At 30.8% G+C, this 19889-nt stretch overlaps 1 protein-coding gene across 2 annotated transcripts in view; it reads left to right on the top strand.

Moving 5' to 3' along the window:
* Positions 1 to 2020: 2020 nt before the first annotated feature.
* Positions 2021 to 19889, top strand: part of LOC115887863 (DNA topoisomerase 2) — a 60339-nt gene continuing 42470 nt past the window's right edge. Inside the window, exons 1-4 of one of the 2 annotated variants that reach the window (XM_030907374.1) lie at positions 2021 to 2284; positions 2739 to 3105; positions 16876 to 18348; positions 18403 to 18574. In XM_030907374.1, the coding sequence (XP_030763234.1) occupies positions 2270 to 2284; positions 2739 to 3105; positions 16876 to 18348; positions 18403 to 18574 (2027 nt within the window). In that variant the 5' untranslated portion in view covers positions 2021 to 2269. The remainder of the gene's footprint in view (positions 2285 to 2738; positions 3106 to 16875; positions 18349 to 18402; positions 18575 to 19889) is intronic. The other variant, XM_030907375.1, reaches the window with a different exon arrangement.

Genomic DNA, 19889 nt, shown 5'->3' with positions numbered 1-19889 from the left:
GTCAAAATATTTCGACCAATAGGAGCACCGTCGGATCGTCGTGTCATCGGATTTCGGATGCATGAGACTCCGGCTTTACTTATGGATTGTGTATTTTGTAGTAGCCTTTTAGACAAGGATGTTTAATTAAAAAGCGTTTATTAAAATCAAATAAATTTATTTCCATCGGTAAAATAAACAATAATTTCTGGACATAACAGATATAAAAACAAAAGTTAAATAAACGAAAACGTATTCCTTTATTAAAATAACAAAAAGATGATAAAAAACAACAGTTATGGTAAACGAAATAAAAGCATTATTCTTCAAAACGTCGTACAAAAAATAATTATGTATATTTAAAACAATAATAGGAACAACAAGAAACATCTTAAAATATACAACTTTTTCAAATATAAAACAAAAACATAAACTTCACATTTTCACAAGAATTTGCAAAAATATTAACATTTCGAGTCTATTATAAAATATAAAGCACGAAAATTCAAATCATAAAAAGATTAAAAAGATAAAGATTCTTATAACTTACAGTCAATTTGTAGGACCTTCGTTTTGTCTACGTTAGCGATGTAATCACAATAATATGTATAATCACAGTATATAATTATTATGTTCTTCATAAATGTAAAATGTATTAAATTATTTGTTTTCGTTTTGTACGCTAATAAAATAATAGTAATAACCAAACAAAACGCAAAATCAGGAATTCAACAGTTCGTTCAAGGATGGTTCAAGGCAATTGGACTTCCTCAATCCCTGCTCAATCCTTTGAAAAGTCTTGCTTTTGTTAGTTTGTCTATGGATAATGCGCTAAACAGTTGGCAACATAGGAAACGGTAAATATTTAAATGATCCCGAGATTTTGAGTACAGCGTTGCCAACTTCGCGGGTTTTCCGGTAGATAGATCTGATCTAACGGACCTTTGAATAAAATTCAAAAGTAACGGACAAAGGGATTTCTTTTCAATTTAGTGGTTGAAAATATCATTTAGCTGTGTTAATTATTCAAGAACAAATAGGTAAAATTGGCATATCATCAAGACAAATCATTTAAATTCTAAAAAATGATTTCTTCAAAATTACGTAAGAATAATTCCAGTTATAATAATTAATTGATCCATGAAATAATTTCAATCAAATAGGTTATTGAAACTGATAAAGGGTTAATAATAGAAAAGACTAGTGAGAAGCTATTATCTGGAATCGCATTTTCCTTAAAATTATACAACAGGGAGAATCAGCAAAATAAAAACACTAAATCACCACAATACACCAAAACACTTTTACTTTTACACTGGACGCGCGTTTCGCTAACCATGTTAGCATCATCAGCAGATGATTATAAACTGAGTTTATATTAATCATCTGCTGAACGCGCGTCCAGTATAAAAGTAAAAGTGTTTTGGTGTATTGTGGTAAAAAACTGTGTGTATTGTGGGTATAAACTGAGTTTATAATCATCTGCTGATGATGATGCTAACATGGTTAGCGAAACGCGCGTCCAGTGTAAAAGTAAAAGTGTTTTGATGTATTGTGGTGATTTAGTGTTTTTATTTTGCTGTGTAACACCAAAGGTTCCAACCCTCAACTGTAAGGGAGAATCAGAAAAGGTCTTTAAATTTCATTAATAATTTAAACAAATAATATTTTCAAACAAATTCAAAAATTAACATATCAAAATAAAATAGACAGGTGTTTAATAAATAGGTAGGATAGGTACCAGACATGTACCAGAGTACCAATATGTCACTAAAATGAAAGAAATCATTTTTATTTTGTATAAGTCGCTTATTTAAAATACGTATTTTCTGTTTTGCAATTTAAATACAAATTTAAAAATTATTTTCTATTTTGTATTTTAAATAGTTCGCCCATTATGTATTTTGTATTTTTATTTTAAATATATTTCAAAAACAAGTCAAAAACCACTTCTACTTGGTAGTAGAAGTGGTTTTTGACTTTTACTTTCCAGTGATTTTTTCCTCGAGGTTTTTCGACTAAAACTAGCATGAATTCAACTTATCAACCTGCAGATTTGGCAACCTTGTTGTCCTTGTATGAAGTGACAGATGCCGCTGACGCCGGTTAAAGAATTGGCGAAGCGGGAAGCTAGTGTTGTGAGAAATTAAAACAAACAACAAAAATACAATTTTAGCGTCATTCTTTGTATGAAGCAGTAGTTGTATTGAGCGCCTGTAACAACTGAAATGTATTTTAAACAGATTTAATGTGGTACAGTAAAATTGGATAAGAAATTATAGCACAAAAAATGGCGGACATAAAGGTATGTTTTCTGGATTTCTTTCATGTTAATATCGAGTTATGTGATGCTGTGATATGATCTTAGCAATATCCTGTTGATATTTTGTTCAGTTTTTATACCTTAACATGATATTTGCAATTTTTATATTTCCCTCTATGTTTGCAACTTATCCAGTAAAAACCATGAACTATAGACATATCCTACAGGTATTTTATCTTTTTTCCTAACATATTTTATACCTATTATATATAAATAACTGATACTATATATGCTAGTGACTCTAAATCTAGAAATTGAAGCATTTTCAATATCAAGTTGTTATTTACATTATTGTATTATTACAATCTCCAATAATATAATTTATTTTTTATAATTTATTTCACCAAACTAAAGACTATGTATCTCTCAGTTCATGCTTATAGAATACCTATATATTATGTCTTAGTCACATTCAACTAATAAATACATTTTCTAGGCTATGTTTTCAAATATGGCTAATGGTAGTGCAGGTAGTGGAGATGCTGCCTCACCACCAAAACCACCCAAAAAAACAACAATCGAGCAAACTTATCAAAAAAAATCCCAATTGGAGCACATATTGCTACGTCCTGATACATATATAGGTTCCGTTCAGAAAACCAAAAGACCTATGTGGATCTATGACACTGAACAGAAGATGATGGTCCAAAAAGAAACTGAGTATGTCCCAGGTTTGGTCAAGATTTTTGATGAAATTTTGGTAAATGCTGCCGATAATAAACAAAAGGATAAGAACATGAATTGTATTAAAATTGATATTGATTCTGAACAAAATAAAATATCTATTTGGAATAATGGGAGAGGTAGGTACTCATAAATAGAGACCGGATTTATAAGCACAAAATTTTCAAAAAAAAGTGCTTAAAAACGTTACATATTTTTTCAAAAAAAGCATTATTTTCGGCAAAAAAGCAAACATAAGTTGGAGTTAAAATAAAACAAAAAATAATTTATGTACTTATCAAACTATCAAATCATACAAAAACTTTGTTACTATAGTAAAAGCCACGAATGTTTGGGAGTGATTCATCGCTTGATGAAGTTGGAATCGACACGCGCGCTATCATTTTTACATTAAAAACGTAAATTTTTACCGCAGACGTAGGTTTTTAAAGCCCCGGTCTAATCATCTGCCTGCCCTCCTCCTACTTATTCTAAAATGTTAGCGTGATTGACAAAGATGATACTATATCGCGTTTCTTTGATTGATTCGTTTTTGTGCGTCAGTCCATTGGTGTGCTTGCAATGCGACTAATGGGGCATTTCATTTTATATTTATAACCAAATATATGTTTTGACAAGACTTTGACAGTTAAAACAACGAATTACAACAGATTATATATTGATTATTATATGACTTGAAACACAATGGCACTGAAATTAAGTTTTATGCGACCTGGAACAGATTAGTTCACATGGTAGCGACCGATGAATCACTCCCAAACATTCGTGGCGTTTACTATAATAATCTAATCAACCTGCAACCAATTGTTTGTTGTTTGAGCTTATTAACCTTATATTTTTTTAATTGTTCTGAGTGTATTTTTGTCTTTACATGTTGGACCATGTCGTACTTTTTACCACACTGAATCGACAACGAAAAATTTTTAAGCTGATATTTTATTTTTCGACGGGGTGAAAGAGTGAAAACTACAACGTGTTATCTAAAACCACTAATTCAAACAAAAAAACACAGATACACGTTAAAACTGAAAAAACTGAAAAATGAACCCAAAAATTACTTTGCCCTGCTTTCACCCTTAGCCATACAAGGCCATTCCCTTAAAAATCCTAAATGACAGACTATCCAGTAATAACTTATTTAAAATGTTTATTTATTCTCTTTTTATTCTTAAAGTTTTAATTCTATGTCATTTTCCAAAATAAAATGACGAAATATAATTTTTTTAGATTACTAAAAATAAAATTTGTTACTTTTTAACACTATTAGACTTTTCCATTTTACTATTGAAGGTATCGGATTAACCTTCATTTATGAGCTATTCAAATCAATAATCAAATAATCAAAATAATAATAATAATTTGTTAAAAGTTATTGAAAAAAAAAGAATGTATTAAAGTAGGTTAAATAATGATGGTTCGTAAAGTTGGTTCAAAAAGTCTTAAAAAGTAATATATTTTATTCTTATAAAAAAAAATAGACAGAGACACTAAGGGGGAAAATGAAAATACCTTTTAAAAAAGCAGCTATTTTTCGGATTGGAAAAATCAGATTGTTTTATGTAATTGTGTTTTTTAGGATTTTTATCATTTTATACAGTTTTTTCTTAAATATTAACAGATTTTTTGGTAGCTAAATATGGATTAAATTAAAAACTGATTCTTTATGCAAAAAAAATAAACACATTAAAAAATTTAAAAACAATAATTGATAACTTGAACAGATTTTGATTTTTAGCCAATATTTTTTACTAGCTAAATAGGTAAGTATAATTTTTGAAAATTAATTATATCAAAACTAGGTGCTATCCTCTCTTTCTGTCTCCTATAAATCATTACTATATAATCAAAAATATATTGTTTCAAAGTTTTTAAATGAAAAAAATATAAAACTTCTCCAAATTAAAAAAATAACAATACAATTATTGTATTGTTATTTTTTATTATGTTATTATATAGTAATGATCTAATAATAATTATCTCTATCTAATTATAAGAAACAGCAAATAAACAACAGAAAATAAGGGGGGCGAAGAAATTTTTTGGTTAAAAAGTTGTCTCTTAACAAATCTTTTGACTCGCATCGGCGTTTTTAGTTTAAATAAATAAATCCGCAGTGATGGGAAGCTTTTAAATAAACATCCGGTATATTTTATAAAACGTGCTATTAAGGCGGCCACAGACTTCGTTGTTTTTTAGCAGTGTTAATCGTCGATTAACACTGCTGGACTAGACAATTAAAACTGTATTTGCACACACATTACGGCAGTGTAAAATGGTAACAAAATGAAACGCGTCGATTTATTTACAGTGGCGGCACCGATAGCGACACTAAAAGTAAAAAAGAAGAAAAATAGAAAAAAGTGGGCTAAAGATCGGTTATTTAGAAGATACCAGAATCTCTCATCTTGTTTAATTCCTTCCGGAAATTGATACGAAAAGAGTCTATTTTGTTTTTTACACTTTGGAGAGAAGCTTCCACATCCACCTCCTTCACTTTTTCAAGTAGAATTTCATGCGGTATAAAACTTGTTCAACTACAGGATGGCGCCTCTCATAAGATGTGGAGGCTCCAAGGAGAAAGACAGTTTGTATTGAAATATGAAATTTTGTGATCATATGTAGGTTAATTCAGAACACTTTTTAAAAATATAGAGGGTGCCCCAAAAAAAGTTAGATATCAAAGTTGTGTTTTTTCTAATGGAACACCCTATATATTAATTGATTTTTTCCGTTTCTAGGCGAAAGGCGAAAAAAAAGTTTTATTAGGTTAGTAACAAAAGTTTTTTAAAGAGTTTTATGAAAGAAATATATGACAAAAATGTAAGGTTTTTGACATATTTAACATTTTCTGGAAATAAAGAACAATTTTTAAAATTTCAATAAAAGCTACCTAAATTGGAAGTTACCCGGTATAAAAAAATGTCTGTACCTATGTGGCGTAGCCATGTGTAAAACTGTGTTGTATGGCATCTTTGTTGCTGACACCTTCAGTGTCATGGGTGTTGAGATAGCGTTAGTGATGACGCTTTGGAACAGGATCTGTTATTTTCGAAACAGGTTTGTTTTGGAACTGGCTTGGAACAGGTTTATGTGCTATCCTATACCAGTTCCAGTTCCAACTGTTCCAGCTGTTTCAAAACATTGCAACTTAAATACTTAAAGAAATAAATTCTTGGAATTGTTTAAATTATGTTATCTACTATATTTGTGATTCTAGATTCTTAATAGTGTATTTTTCAAAATTAGATAATTATATATTATATTGCATTTGGCAACATCGCCAGTACGTTTTTTTGATGGTAAGAAATTATCTTCGCCTATTCTGTTTACATTAAAAAACTCTCTGCGTAAGAAATGTATACATACCGACAAAGGAACCGCTTGTTTTTTATTATCTAGGAATGTAAGTTGTTTTATTTTATATGTATTTTTACTATTTTACATATATAAAAATAGTAAATGTTAGATATTCTTTTCTTTCTGTATTTTTAAATATTGATTTCCTATTTAAAATTTATAGTAAAAAATTTAGTTGAATTTTAATTAAATATATCAAATATCGGCAACGCTGTGAAAACCGTCACCCCCGTTTGTTTTTTTACGTCTATGCAATATATTAGTGCACTCGCACTCAATCTCGATAATATAACGCCAAGCGACCGCAGTCGTTAAAGCGATATACTCACTGTTTCTCAACTGAAACTAGTTCTCTTTACTTTAACTGTTCCTTAAGACCCAAACTGTTCCAAGATTCAAACAGTTCCCAAGACCCAACTGTTTCAGGTCCCAACCTGAACAGTGGGACTTGGAACAGTTTGAGACTTGGAACAGTTTGCGACCTGGAACGGTTTAGGCTTGGAACAGTTTAGCGCTTGGAACAGTTAGGGACATGGAACTGTTTCAGACTTGGAACAGTTTGCGACTTGGAACAGCTTTAGGGTTTGAACAGTTAGGGAACTGTTTGAAACAGTTAAGTAAAAAAGAACTGGTTTGAGTTGATAATCGAGGTCGTATATCGGTTTCGCTAGTCTAGCCAAGTCTAGCGGACGCGTTCAGGTATTATCTGTTCTTGTCGGGATACAGGGGCGTAAAAAACAAGTGTGGCTGTTGCCGTTATTTAAAATATTTAATTAAAACTCAACTAAATTCTTATTATACATTTTAAATTTATAATAATTTTTTTTAAATATTTTATTTTTTTTAATGTAAACAGAAACAGAATAGGTAAGGAACATTTTTTATTATAAAAAAATGCTGGCGATGTTGCCAACTGCAATATAATTATCGCATTATAGTTTTTTTTAAAAATACAGTGTAAGAACAGTCGGTTATTGTTTTGTATTATAAATATAGTAGATATTAAAAAAAATAAACTCTTCCAAGAATTTACTTTTTAAGTATATCATAAAATTATAAATCTATATTTATTCATTAGTGCTTATACAGGGTGAGTTTTAAATAAGTGCACATATTTTTAGGGGTTGTATACAGGGTGGTCCGACCTGTATTCCGGAAACTTCGGCAGCATATTCTGCAGATAAAAATAATTAAAAAAGTTCGTATAAATATATGTCCTAAAATGTTTACTTTCGGAGATACAGGGTGTAGAAGTTTCATTTTTATTTCGGTTTTTTCTAAATAATTTCTAAAGTGACGTCAATATTTGGATGAAAATTGGTGCCTAGGAGTTTTTTGACATGAGAAACTTGATTTTGGTGTCAATATGACTCCTACTAGTAGAGGGCGCCACCTACATGTGTTTTAACTGTTTTGAAGCGTAATAACTTTTTGTCCGTACCTGTATAAAACTACCGAGTGAAAAAATTTACATCTCTGTGACTTTTTACGTAGAAAATATCTCTTTGTAAAAATCGCTACGAGCAACCGTTCTTAAGATATTTAGAATGGAAATAGACAATACATGTCATTATTGACGAATAATAAACACGTTGAGTAGATAGTTATTTCACTGAAATAGTAAATTTTGGAAATTTTTATTCTTTTAAATTAATCATAATTTTTTTTGCAAAAAATGATGATAAAACAGTTTCTGTTGAACTTTTGGCACAAAAACATTTCAAATTTATGATTTCAGTGTAATAACTATTTAGTCAACATGTTTAATTTATGTCAATGATGACAGGTATTGATAATTTCGATTCCAAATATCTCGAAAACCATTACCCATAACGATTTTTACCAAGAGACTTTTTTCACGTAAAAAACGTCGTAAATGTATATTTTTTTATTCAGTAGTTTTATACAGGTACGGACGAAAAGTTATTACTCTTCAAACCAGTTAAAAAATATGTAGGTGGCATATTGACATCAAAATCAAATTTCTGATGGCAAAAAACTCCCAAACACCAATTTTCATCCAAATATTGACGTTACTTCCGAAATTAGTTGGAAAAAATCGGAATAAAAATGAAACTTCTACACCCTGTATCTCCGAAACTAAGTATTTTAGGACATACATTTATACGAACTTTTTTACTTCTTTTTATCTGCAGAGTATGCTGCCGAAGTTTCCGGAATACAATTCGGACCACCCTGTATATTTCGATTCTCATGAGTTTTTTTCGGGAAAACATGTTTTTGAAAAGTTTATATTTTTCGAAAATTTCATAGTCTATTTTTTAATTTTTAGTTAAAAAACATTATATCTTGGTAATATAGCAACATGGACAGTAGATTAAATTTAGAGAAAACAGAAAAATCCCCAGTAGTTCTCATTATTTAAGCAAAAAATATTCTTTTATATAAATTTAAAAAGAAAAATAGCAACCGAATCAGAATGACGCAAGTACGGTATTAATTTTCGTTTTGGTACAGTTTGGAACTGGAACAGGTTTCTTGGAACAGGTATCTTTTGCAACTGGAACAACTTGTACCTGTTATTAAAAAATCGCTGTTCCGGCCATGACTAGACAGCGTCAATGAATTTTTTGACTCTGACACTTTTAATATAGCGCTGCAAGCTTTCCGCACGGAGTATCGTATCGAGACGCGGGCGCGGTGTAATTTCGTTGGGTTCGCAATGCCATGGTGTTGAAACAACGTCATTGAATTTTTTGACACTGACACTTAATATAACGCTGCAAGCTTTCCGCACGGAGTATCGTATCGAGACGCGGGCGCGGTGCCATTTCGTTAGGTTGGCTATGCCAGCATGATACATGATACAATAAAACAGTTTTATTGTGTCATGGTAGTAACGTTATAAATAGGATTCATTTTATAGAAAACACTAAAATTTAACTCCCCTTCGGTATTTTAAAATAAATCTTACTGGCGAAGAAAAGCCTAACCTTCAAATTTCAGCAATATTTGTTGCGTTGAATTTTAAAAACTGCTAAAATTCCACCTTACCTGTGTGTAATCGAGTTAAATACTGTATTTAATAGCCATCAAATAATTTAAATTTATAAACACAAACAATCTAAATAATTCTCGCCCTATATGTCTAAATAAAAACAAAAATATACGCTAATTAATTCACACACGCTGTTTTCACTACAACCGGCCAGCTACCGGCACTTTAACTTCCTTAGTCCTACATACGAGATCGACACTTTGTCGCATTTTTCAATAGTCAGATGATTTAAACTACCAATGCAAACACACCCAAGCGCCAAATATCGCACCTCAACCACGCCTCAACCCTGCGATCGAGAATGCGTACCCCGTCGTCGGCCGTCGCGTCTCCTGCGTCACATGATCTGAAATCGTCGGTGCTAATATTGGCTGCGTTTACGCGGCTTATGTTGTGCCTGGACCTGGATGTATTTATAAAATATATATTTTTTAGTTTTATTATGTTGAATGTGTTGTAGAATTGTAATAAGTTATACTGGGATTAAATAAAAAACTAGATACGAAAAAATAAATTGTTCCTTCATTTTAAAGGTGAGGCGTGGCCTCAGAGGCCTACCCTGACGAGTCGCCACTGGGGATTCCATTTAAAAAAAATGAAACTTTGATGTGCCACGACTTTATGACCCATCCTGTATACTTACATTTATTACCCGCTAATAAGATATTTAAAAACCCTATACCTTTAATATTTACCTTTTTGCGGTACCTCTTATATTTTACCTAATAATCGACCGTTCCCATACATGTCAGCGACCCTGTAGATTCTCGGGAATGAAGATAATAATATAGTCTAACACCAGAAGAACCTAGTTCTGCCTAGAGTTGGCGAATGAAATATATTCGAACAGCGGATTTTTGTCACTTGTACATCAATTTCAAAATAAATCTCTGCCGTTTAGAGGTCTAATGGATTCACACGAAATTACTTCAAAAATCGGTCCAACATTTTAATAGATATGAAGTAGGTATATGTGTTATACAAATCATTTTTTGTTTATAGTTTTATAGCATTTAGAATTATTTTTCGATTTATTAAAAGTAGTTAAACGTTACAATTGCAAGTGCAACATTTTATTTGATAAATATACAGGTATATACAGGGTGTCCCAACATTCCGTGGATATAGAACTACTAGTATTTTTGGAAGAACCGTTATACCGATTTGAATTTTGGGTGTCTATGTTTTGCTAAGTTTTTTAACATTTGACTTTTACAAAAATCAAGAAACCGTACGGGAAGGGTGAAAACTACCTACATAAATGTTAGTATATATATATTTTCCTACTCAACCGGCAACTTATTTTTTTTTAATGGTTCCTCTAGTATTTACTACATTTTTTGTCTCTTGCAAAAAAAAACGCCACCGCGCATACTTTTTGAGAAAAAAATTATGTTTCCGAAGTTAATTTCCAAAAAATGTTTTTTGTCGCATCAAGCTATGAAGGCGCATAAAATCTATTATCCTCTAATAATCCAGTTGGCGAAAATATGGAATTTTATGTTAGTACCACAAATTATATTTGACAGTAAGCTTCATAAAAAGCTTAGAAAAATTAATAAATTTTTAATTAATTAACGTTCGGGTTTATTTTTTATTGACGCCCTCTAACGGACAAACAAAGCACTTTTGTATAAAGGTAAATTATGTGCAATTAACTTATTTTGAATTCTTCATGTTAGTCAGGCTTTCGACAAAGTATGGCATACAGGACTACTTTACAAAATTAAAAATTATCTTCCCATGTCCTACTTTCCGATATTGAAATCCTACCTAAATGGCAGTGGCGTGCGGTGAAATTTATACAAGGGGAAGCAATTCGATAAAGTTAATAAAAAAAGTCGAAAATATTTTTAACAGATCACATATGAACCACTACCTAGATTCATATTACTTGCTATGAATTATTAATTAAAAAGCTTGGTCTCAACATATAAGGAAGCGCTGGCGCCGCTTCCCCCGCTTCCATGGACCGCACGCCCCTGCTAAAAGGTAGAGTGTTTAGAGTCAGAATAGGTGAGGATATATCTGAAAATTATAGCATAAATGCAGGTGTTCCACAAGGTAGTGTCCTAGGACCGCTATGTCCTTTTTACAGCAGACTTTCCCACAAACAATGAAACAACAACGGTTACTTTTGCAGATGACACAGTAATTATGGCTGTCAACGAAAAGCCGGAAACAGCTTCCTTGATATTACAAAGACATCTAAATGTAATAGAGGCATGGTTACGTGATTGGAAAATAAAAATTAATTCCTCAAAATCGGCCCAAGTAACTTTTACTTTAAATAGAGACCAGTGCCCTCCAGTATATTTAAACAACACACTAATTCCGCAGTCTTCCTCTGCCAAGTACTTAGGCATGCACTTGGATATTAAGTTTACCTGGAAAGAACACATAAGCAAATATATTTAAAAATAAAAGACTTATATTGGTTAATGGGAAGAAGATCTATCGCTAGAGAATAAACTTATTTTATACAAAACCATAATAATACTTATTTGGACATATGGAGCAGAACTCTGGGGATGCGCTAGTAAATCAAATATAGCCATAATACAAAGGAGCCAATCTAAAATTCTACGGATGATAACGTAATGGTATGTCTCCAATCATACTCTACATGAAGACTTAAAAATTCCGTACGTCAAAGAAGTCATCCAAACTCGGGGTAAAAAACATTTCATTAGACTACATGATCACTCCAATACCTTACTTAAGCCTCTACTTGAACCAGTATCTACAAGAAGACTTAAAATACAATGGCCATCTGATTTGAAAGAATATTAAGGAGGATTTTTCACTGGAGAAGACCTCATCACGTTAACTGGAGCGTCATTGCTCTCAAGTCATCAAATTAGCCCATAGAATTTCCTTGCAATTATTCTAATTGCTAATAAATCATAATAAAAAAAACTTATTTTGACTCAAAATATACGTAGTTCTTCTAGGTCCACGGAATATTGCAACTCCCTGTATATTGTCTAGGTCTGCTTTGGAAAAATAAATTCTCCAATTTTTTTTTCTCAAAAACTATGCGATGTGGCTTTTTTTTACAAGAGACTAAAAATGTAGTGAATACTAGAGGGACCATTTAAAAGTAGTTTTCATCCTTCTCGTACTTTTTCTTGATTTTTATGAAAGTCAAATGTTAAAGCACTTAGCAACATAACATAGACACCCAAAATTTCAGTTAAATCTGAATAACGGTTCTTAAAATATCTGAAAAAATGTGTTTATTTTTTTCTTTGATTTTTTTAAAGTAATGCCCTCTACCGGACAAACGAAGCACTTTTGTATAGAGGTAAATTGTGTTCAATGAACTTATTTTGATTCCAAAAATACGTAGTAGTTCTATGTCCAACATAGACCCGATTCTGCTTTGTTTCGTAGCTACAGGGTGTTAAAGTCTTAATATTTTTTCGATTTGTTATAATTTTCTTCCAAGTACTTTTAGCTTTTCGAATGAAATGTTGAGGGTAAAAGTTACTATAAATGCGACATATTTTCTAGTTGAAATCAGCGTTCAAATTATTTGTGGTGTGAAAATAGTGCTGTGCCTTGAGTGTAGCTAGCAACCCAAGTAGCAAATTTTATTTTATAAAGGCTGTATAAACAGCTATATGATCATTTTTATAGGATATCTCAATTCATATAAGGTGCTATAAGACCGTAATATGATAGCTTTACAACCAAAAAAGGCCCATTTTTATACAACCGTTTAGTAGTATAGAAGTTCTATAAAAAAGGTATACAACTCTTAGGCAACTATTTTACACAGCGTCATATAACTATTATAAAACTAGTTTTATTGTGTATTACGTGGTCACATCTAAGAAACAGAACAATAAAAACATTTGATCATTTAGCGAGGTAAAAGAGAATTTTATTTTTTACCGAAGAATATTAGGAACAAATTATATTTCAAGCGTGTCGTAAAATGAATCTAGAGGATGTGGATTGTTAAAAAGGAGACTTTACTCGACAATGAAAATAGCGGGTAGAGCCAGAAGGTACAACAAATATGTAATATAAAAAATCATTAATAGGGTTTGAAAAGTAGGGACAATTTTTGTTGCGCCGAAAATTTTACTGGTAGATTATAGGTATGTATTTGGCAAAAAATTAAAGCGCTTTAATTTCGATTAAGGTTTACGTATAAATTTAAACAATAAAATAAAATAAAATTTTCAAAAATTCTTGTTTTTAATTTAATTAAACACTTTATTACTGTATGTGGGAATCTTATCACAAAATAGTTCTCAAAAATAACATTTTAAAATTTATTTTGATGTTTTTAATTTTGCTTCATATAATGGCGGCCATAGGCCAAACAAAAATTCTGCCTTAAACATGGCGAATTATAATGCAACCATTTTATTATAAATGAATCCCTTAAATAAGTCTTTGTTGTAAAATAAAACGGTATAGGATAAATATCTATCATTACGCAGAATTTCCAGGCACTATAGAACTATTTTGGACATATTCAGATTTGTGACAAATAGATATTGCCAAATCTCATTTGATTAGTATTTAAACTAACAAACATGATCAGATTTTCATGGATTCATGCATGCCCGACGAGTGAGTGGCAACCTAAGGACTTGGAAAAACAACAATAAAACAATACAAACATTACTACAATAAAACTTTTACATCAACTTGGCAACAATGTTTTGAAGAAGCCAGACAACCCGAGATATTTTGGCTCTTGGGAACCCAGGGAATTCTCAGGATTATTTGCCGTAATTTCGAGGAGTTTTTTCTTACATGCTCTTTATAACTACCACTGCGTTTGTTAACTTTTTTCCAACTTTGTCCAGAATTCATAATAGCTGTGATTGATTAAACTCGTACGTAGATATTACTACAACAATAACAACAATAACAAAATAAATAACTAGGTAGACCATTTAATTTAAAATGAGGTTATATTATACATTACCAGTTCTATAATACAGATATTACAGCGAATTTATTTTGTTAATCACATTTTATCATATAAGGCTATATAACTGGTGTTGTATACAGCACCGTAGTTTAACGCAAAAAAACATTCATTCAAAAAAATCATACAACGTAATACAACTTTAATAAGACAAGTTTAAGTAACTATTATATGATCTTGTGACTACTAGTTATATGAATATTATAGAACTCTTTCATGGTGGGTATAAGAGTCTAATAAAATAATATGTTTGTTATCATATAGCATTGCCTTATTAAGTGTTATATCACACTAAAAGAAATTATCGTTTAATGCGGTATAGGATACGTTGTAAAAACCACTAGAAAATAGTTTAATATGACAACTTTTACTAAAAAGCAGAATGGTCGAAACCAAACGCTTAATAAAATCAAGCAGTCCTTAAGACAACGCTATTCGACTGTTATAAAATAATTCAATCCGTTTAGAATTTCTTTTTGCTACTTGGGAAAAACTGTGACTTTTTTAGAATATCTGTGGTTTTTACATCAGATGAGGTTTCAAACTTAACCTCTACAAATTGTGGTATGTAGTTGTTTGTTGTTTCATACCTGTTTTTCATACAATACGAACCACTTTCTCTCATAAGTATGAGAGATTTTTTAATTTTTTTTTTACAAATTGCTTATATAGGTTTAATCGAGGGTTCAATAGAGAAGTAATTCCTGGGGAGAGCATTAAAAAATTATTCCAAAATAGGAAAGGTACATGATTGTTCCTGTGCCTGTTTAAATAAAAATTCTGCCAAATATCCAATCATGTACCCTTCCTATTATTTATTATTTTGATGTAATTGCTTCTTCAGAAAATGTAGAAATAAATAGTGAACAATATGCTTCATTATTATTTATAGCAGGATATTGCTCTCATTCAGTAATAAAATACACTAGTGGGTGTGAAATATGCAAAACTGTTATAACTTCAAACGAAGAATTTACTGTCCATTTTGAAGACAAAGTATCAAATGTTAGTGAATACTTACTCAATATTACCCGAGGTGCATTGAAAACACCATCAGAAATAGTATTTCAATTTGTTATTGACATATTTAAAATATTTTGTATGCTCATATCATCAGACTATGAGCATGAATTTTTAACTTTAACATTTTGCCAGCAAAAAATTCTTAAAAAGTTGGCTTTAGTCAAGGCGGAAGATTTCATGGAAAATTATCCAGAGATCTGTAATGCATGTAACAAGTCTTTTAAAAGCATTATTATAAAAATTGCTCATGTCTTGAGTAATATTTTTCTGAACAACTATACTAAAAATCGTTCTGATCAAGCGTCTGTATCAAACATGACAGAAGTTTCTTCTAGAAAAAACAGAAAATTACTCACATTTTCAAAATAATAAAAAAAACCGTGATTAGATTAGGTATAAATTTATAGTACTAATGTTATAAAAATGTTTTTCTAACCTTTAACCATATGCATACAATTTTTGTGTATTTCTAATTTATTTTTTCAATAAATTATTTTTATAGAAAGCTCCAGTTGTACTTTATTTGTTACTAAAATAATACTTATCTGGCGGGATCCGAATCGAATATGACATTGATATGACCCTCATCTTGTGACGTCACATTTTCCAATATTGCGGCCATAAAATTCACGTAGGCCTCGGTATCGCCATATTCACCAGGGACGTGCATATGGGTTATCTTCTGGAATATTTTTCTAAAAAAAGCATGTACGCCACTGACTTTTTTCTCTTGTTAGCGAAATAGTGTAAGCTGTTTAATGCCGATTAAAAGCTGTCTCCAAGCGCAGCGCACCAATGTGGTACGTACACACATTGGTGCGCTTATTAGACTTGGATCAAGGCAAATTAGAAAAATTGCGTTTATCTCATCAAGGAGGCCGAATTCGACAAAATATCAAGAGATAACTTTTAATTGGCATTAAACATCCTACTCAATTTTGATATTAAAAGAAAAAAGTCAGTGGCGCACATATTTTTTTTTGAAAAATATTCCAGTGATAACCCATATGCACGTCTCTGATGAATTTATCAACACTTTTTTAGCATTAAAATAATGTAGCACTTATAGTAATTTTTACCCTCAAAATTTTATTCAAATCACTAAAAGTACGTGGTAGAAAATTATAATAAATCGAAAAAATATTAAGACTTAACACCCTGTAGCTACGGAACAAAGCAGAATCGGACCTATGTTGATATGAAAAATAAATCTTATTTTTACGTGAGGAATCTCCCCACGAGAGATGGCACATGTTTGTTGAAAGACCCTGTAGAAATATGTTTTATAGTTTTCTAGGACATGCTTTTTATACCACAAATTTTTTAAAAATATGCTTTTTTGAATTTAAATGACACGATTAAAATAAAAAAATCACTTGATTTAAATCTTGCCAACCGTGGTCCAGTTATATTTATTACTGACTACATATTTTATATAAATATCTTGCAAAAGAGTTCCCTCAGAAGTTTTTTTTAATAATTTAATAGATATGAAGAGTGTATTTTTTTGTAATATTAATTAGGATTATATTTTAGGTATACCTGTGGTAATGCATAAAGAAGAAAAGATGTATGTACCCACCATGATTTTTGGTCATCTTTTAACTTCATCAAATTATAATGACGAAGAAGAAAAAGTTACAGGTGGTAGAAATGGTTATGGTGCCAAATTATGCAATATTTTCAGTGAGAAATTTATTGTTGAAACTGCTTCTAAGCAATATAAATACCAGTTTAAGCAGACTTGGGGTACTAATATGACAAAAGTTTCTGAACCTAAACTAAAGCAGTTTCATGGTGAAGATTTTACCAGAATAACTTTCTGGCCAGACTTAGCTAAATTCAAAATGGAAAAATTAGATGCTGATATAGTTGGAATAATGTCAAGGAGAGCCTTTGATGTTGCTGCTTCTACCAGAGGAATCAAAGTGTTTTTGAATGGGGAAAGATTACCTGTAAAAACATTTAAAGATTATGTTGATTTATATATAAGAGGGCAAGAGGATGATGAAGGAAATAGTTTAAAAGTTGTTTATGAGCAACCAAATGAACGTTGGGAAGTGGCAGTCACAATTTCAACGAGTGGTTTTCAACAAGTGTCATTTGTCAATAGTCTTGCCACTACAAAAGGAGGACGTCATGTTGATTATGTTGTTGATATGATTGTAAAACAAGTAATAGAAATTATAAAAAAGAAGAATAAAGGAGGGACTGCTATTAAACCTTCTCAAGTTAAACAATACATGTGGATCTTTATAAATTGTTTAATTGTAAACCCTGGTTTTGATTCTCAAACCAAAGAATATATGGACTTAAATGTGAAAAATTTTGGCTCAAAATGTAATTTGTCTGAAAAATTTATGCAGAGTGTAGCAAAAAGTGGCCTTGTAGAGTACATTCTATCTTGGGCTAAAAATCAACAAAAAAAAGAGCTGGCTAAAAATAGTGCTGGTAGGAAACAACTCAAATTAAAAGGAGTTCCTAAACTTGAAGATGCTAACGAAGCAGGATCAGTTAGGGCTCTAGAGTGCACTCTAATCTTAACTGAGGGAGACTCAGCTAAATCTCTAGCTGTATCAGGACTTGGTGTAATTGGCCGTGACTATTATGGTGTTTTTCCTCTAAGAGGTAAATTACTTAACGTGCGTGAAGCTACACACAAACAAATTACAGAAAATGCTGAAATAAATAATTTGGTAAAAATTATTGGTTTGAAATATCATAAGAAATATAATACAATCGCTGATATGAAGACATTAAGATATGGCAAGGTAATGATTATGACTGATCAAGATCAGGATGGTTCTCATATTAAAGGTCTAGTAATCAACTTTATTCATCACAATTGGCCTGAATTATTGAGACTTAATTTTCTCGAAGAATTTATTACACCTATTGTTAAAGCTAAAAAGAAAAATAGTGAATTATCATTTTATTCTTTACCAGAATTTGAAGAATGGAAACGCGATACCCCTAATCATAACACTTACCAAATAAAGTATTACAAAGGTACAGTAGAATATTAATTTTGGAATGTTTTTAACCTTTTTTTTTTAATTCAAGGTTTGGGAACTTCTACTTCAAAAGAAGCTAAAGAGTATTTTAGCAACATGGCTAGGCATCGAATTTGTTTTCGCTATAGTGGTCAAGAGGATGACGATCATATTGTGTTAGCTTTTAGTAAAAAGCATATTGAAGCTAGAAAAGAATGGCTAACAAAGTTTATGGTTGAAAGGTAAGATTGGTTTTATACTTTGTAAATGCTATATCTTCAGCTTAAAATATATTGAACAGTTTTATATTTACATCAGTACCATAGAATTATAAAGCTTTTAAGACAAATCATTCATAAAACCATTTTTTGCACGCCAACAGTCGATTACGTCATGTGTAAGGCGTCTTGTTTTTTTTTCTAGGGTTAACAAATTATTAAAATACATATAATATTTCTAGGGGTAACAATTAACAAATTCTTTTTTTTTTCAAACGCTACAAAAATATTAATTTTTGCGACATGATACTACAACCAAAGAATATACCTAGCTAGAAAAAGAATGGACTCTGCCATACTGAAAAATGGTCCTACAGAAGTGGCGCCATCTATTGAGTAGGGCTTATTTTTAATGGATTGAAGCGCGGGCTTTTTAAATGAGCGTATTTATTGAATTTTACTCTAAAATTATTAAATTTGATTATTAAATCTTATTTTTTACACAAATTCAACAATACTAATGACAAGTATCGTTGTGATGTGTAAAAAATAAGATTTAACAGTATAATTTATACAATTATTAAATTAAATTAAAGCCAAACATGTGAAATATTATTTATTATTTAAAGTTTTTATTTATAAGTCAAATATTTCACGTAAACATCGTTTATTATAATAAAACAAGACCAACGTAATACACCCAAAGTTTTGAAAATGGAGTAAATATAAATAGGTACTTAAATGATGGCAAAAATAAAAGACTTACATTATATTTTTAGGGCCACAAACAAAAGGAATTGTCTAATTAAAACACATCTAGGCATATAACAAATTATAGTTTGAAAAACATTTTGATAATCATTTATTTGATAATATTATGATTGGCGCTATGACAACGACAATATTTTTTGAGAATTTGACAATAATATGACATTGGCCGTTGGAAACTATGGAAACTACAAAAAAATTCTGATTTAACGCCATCTGGCAATAACTAGTAGCAACTTCTTAAGTAGCGATGGGAACTATCGAATGAATTAGACTATCGAATGGTTACTGAATTAATGATTTCATCTATCGAATGGTTTCATTCGAATAAAATCATTCATTCATTTGTATACTAAAGCATGTGACAACCTCGCCGTGCGACCAAATGGTTATCGTTAAGCCACTACTATCGAATGCTTTAGATAAATGAAATTTAGTATTCGTTTGATTTTTGTCTGCGTCAGTGCATTATTAGTTCTTCCAAATTTTTATAACTTACCTTCTAAATACTGTGCTATTTTTGCGTTTATTAAAATATTTAAAATACTAGAAGTAGTGTTTTTTTTTAAAT

The sequence above is a fragment of the Sitophilus oryzae genome, unplaced genomic scaffold, assembly GCF_002938485.1.
Source record: "Sitophilus oryzae breed Bouriz unplaced genomic scaffold, Soryzae_2.0 scaffold_649_pilon_pilon, whole genome shotgun sequence".
NCBI classification, from domain to species: domain Eukaryota; kingdom Metazoa; phylum Arthropoda; class Insecta; order Coleoptera; family Curculionidae; genus Sitophilus; species Sitophilus oryzae.
The sequence above is the reverse complement of the archived record's forward strand: the minus strand, read 5'-3'. Positions and strand labels throughout refer to the sequence as shown.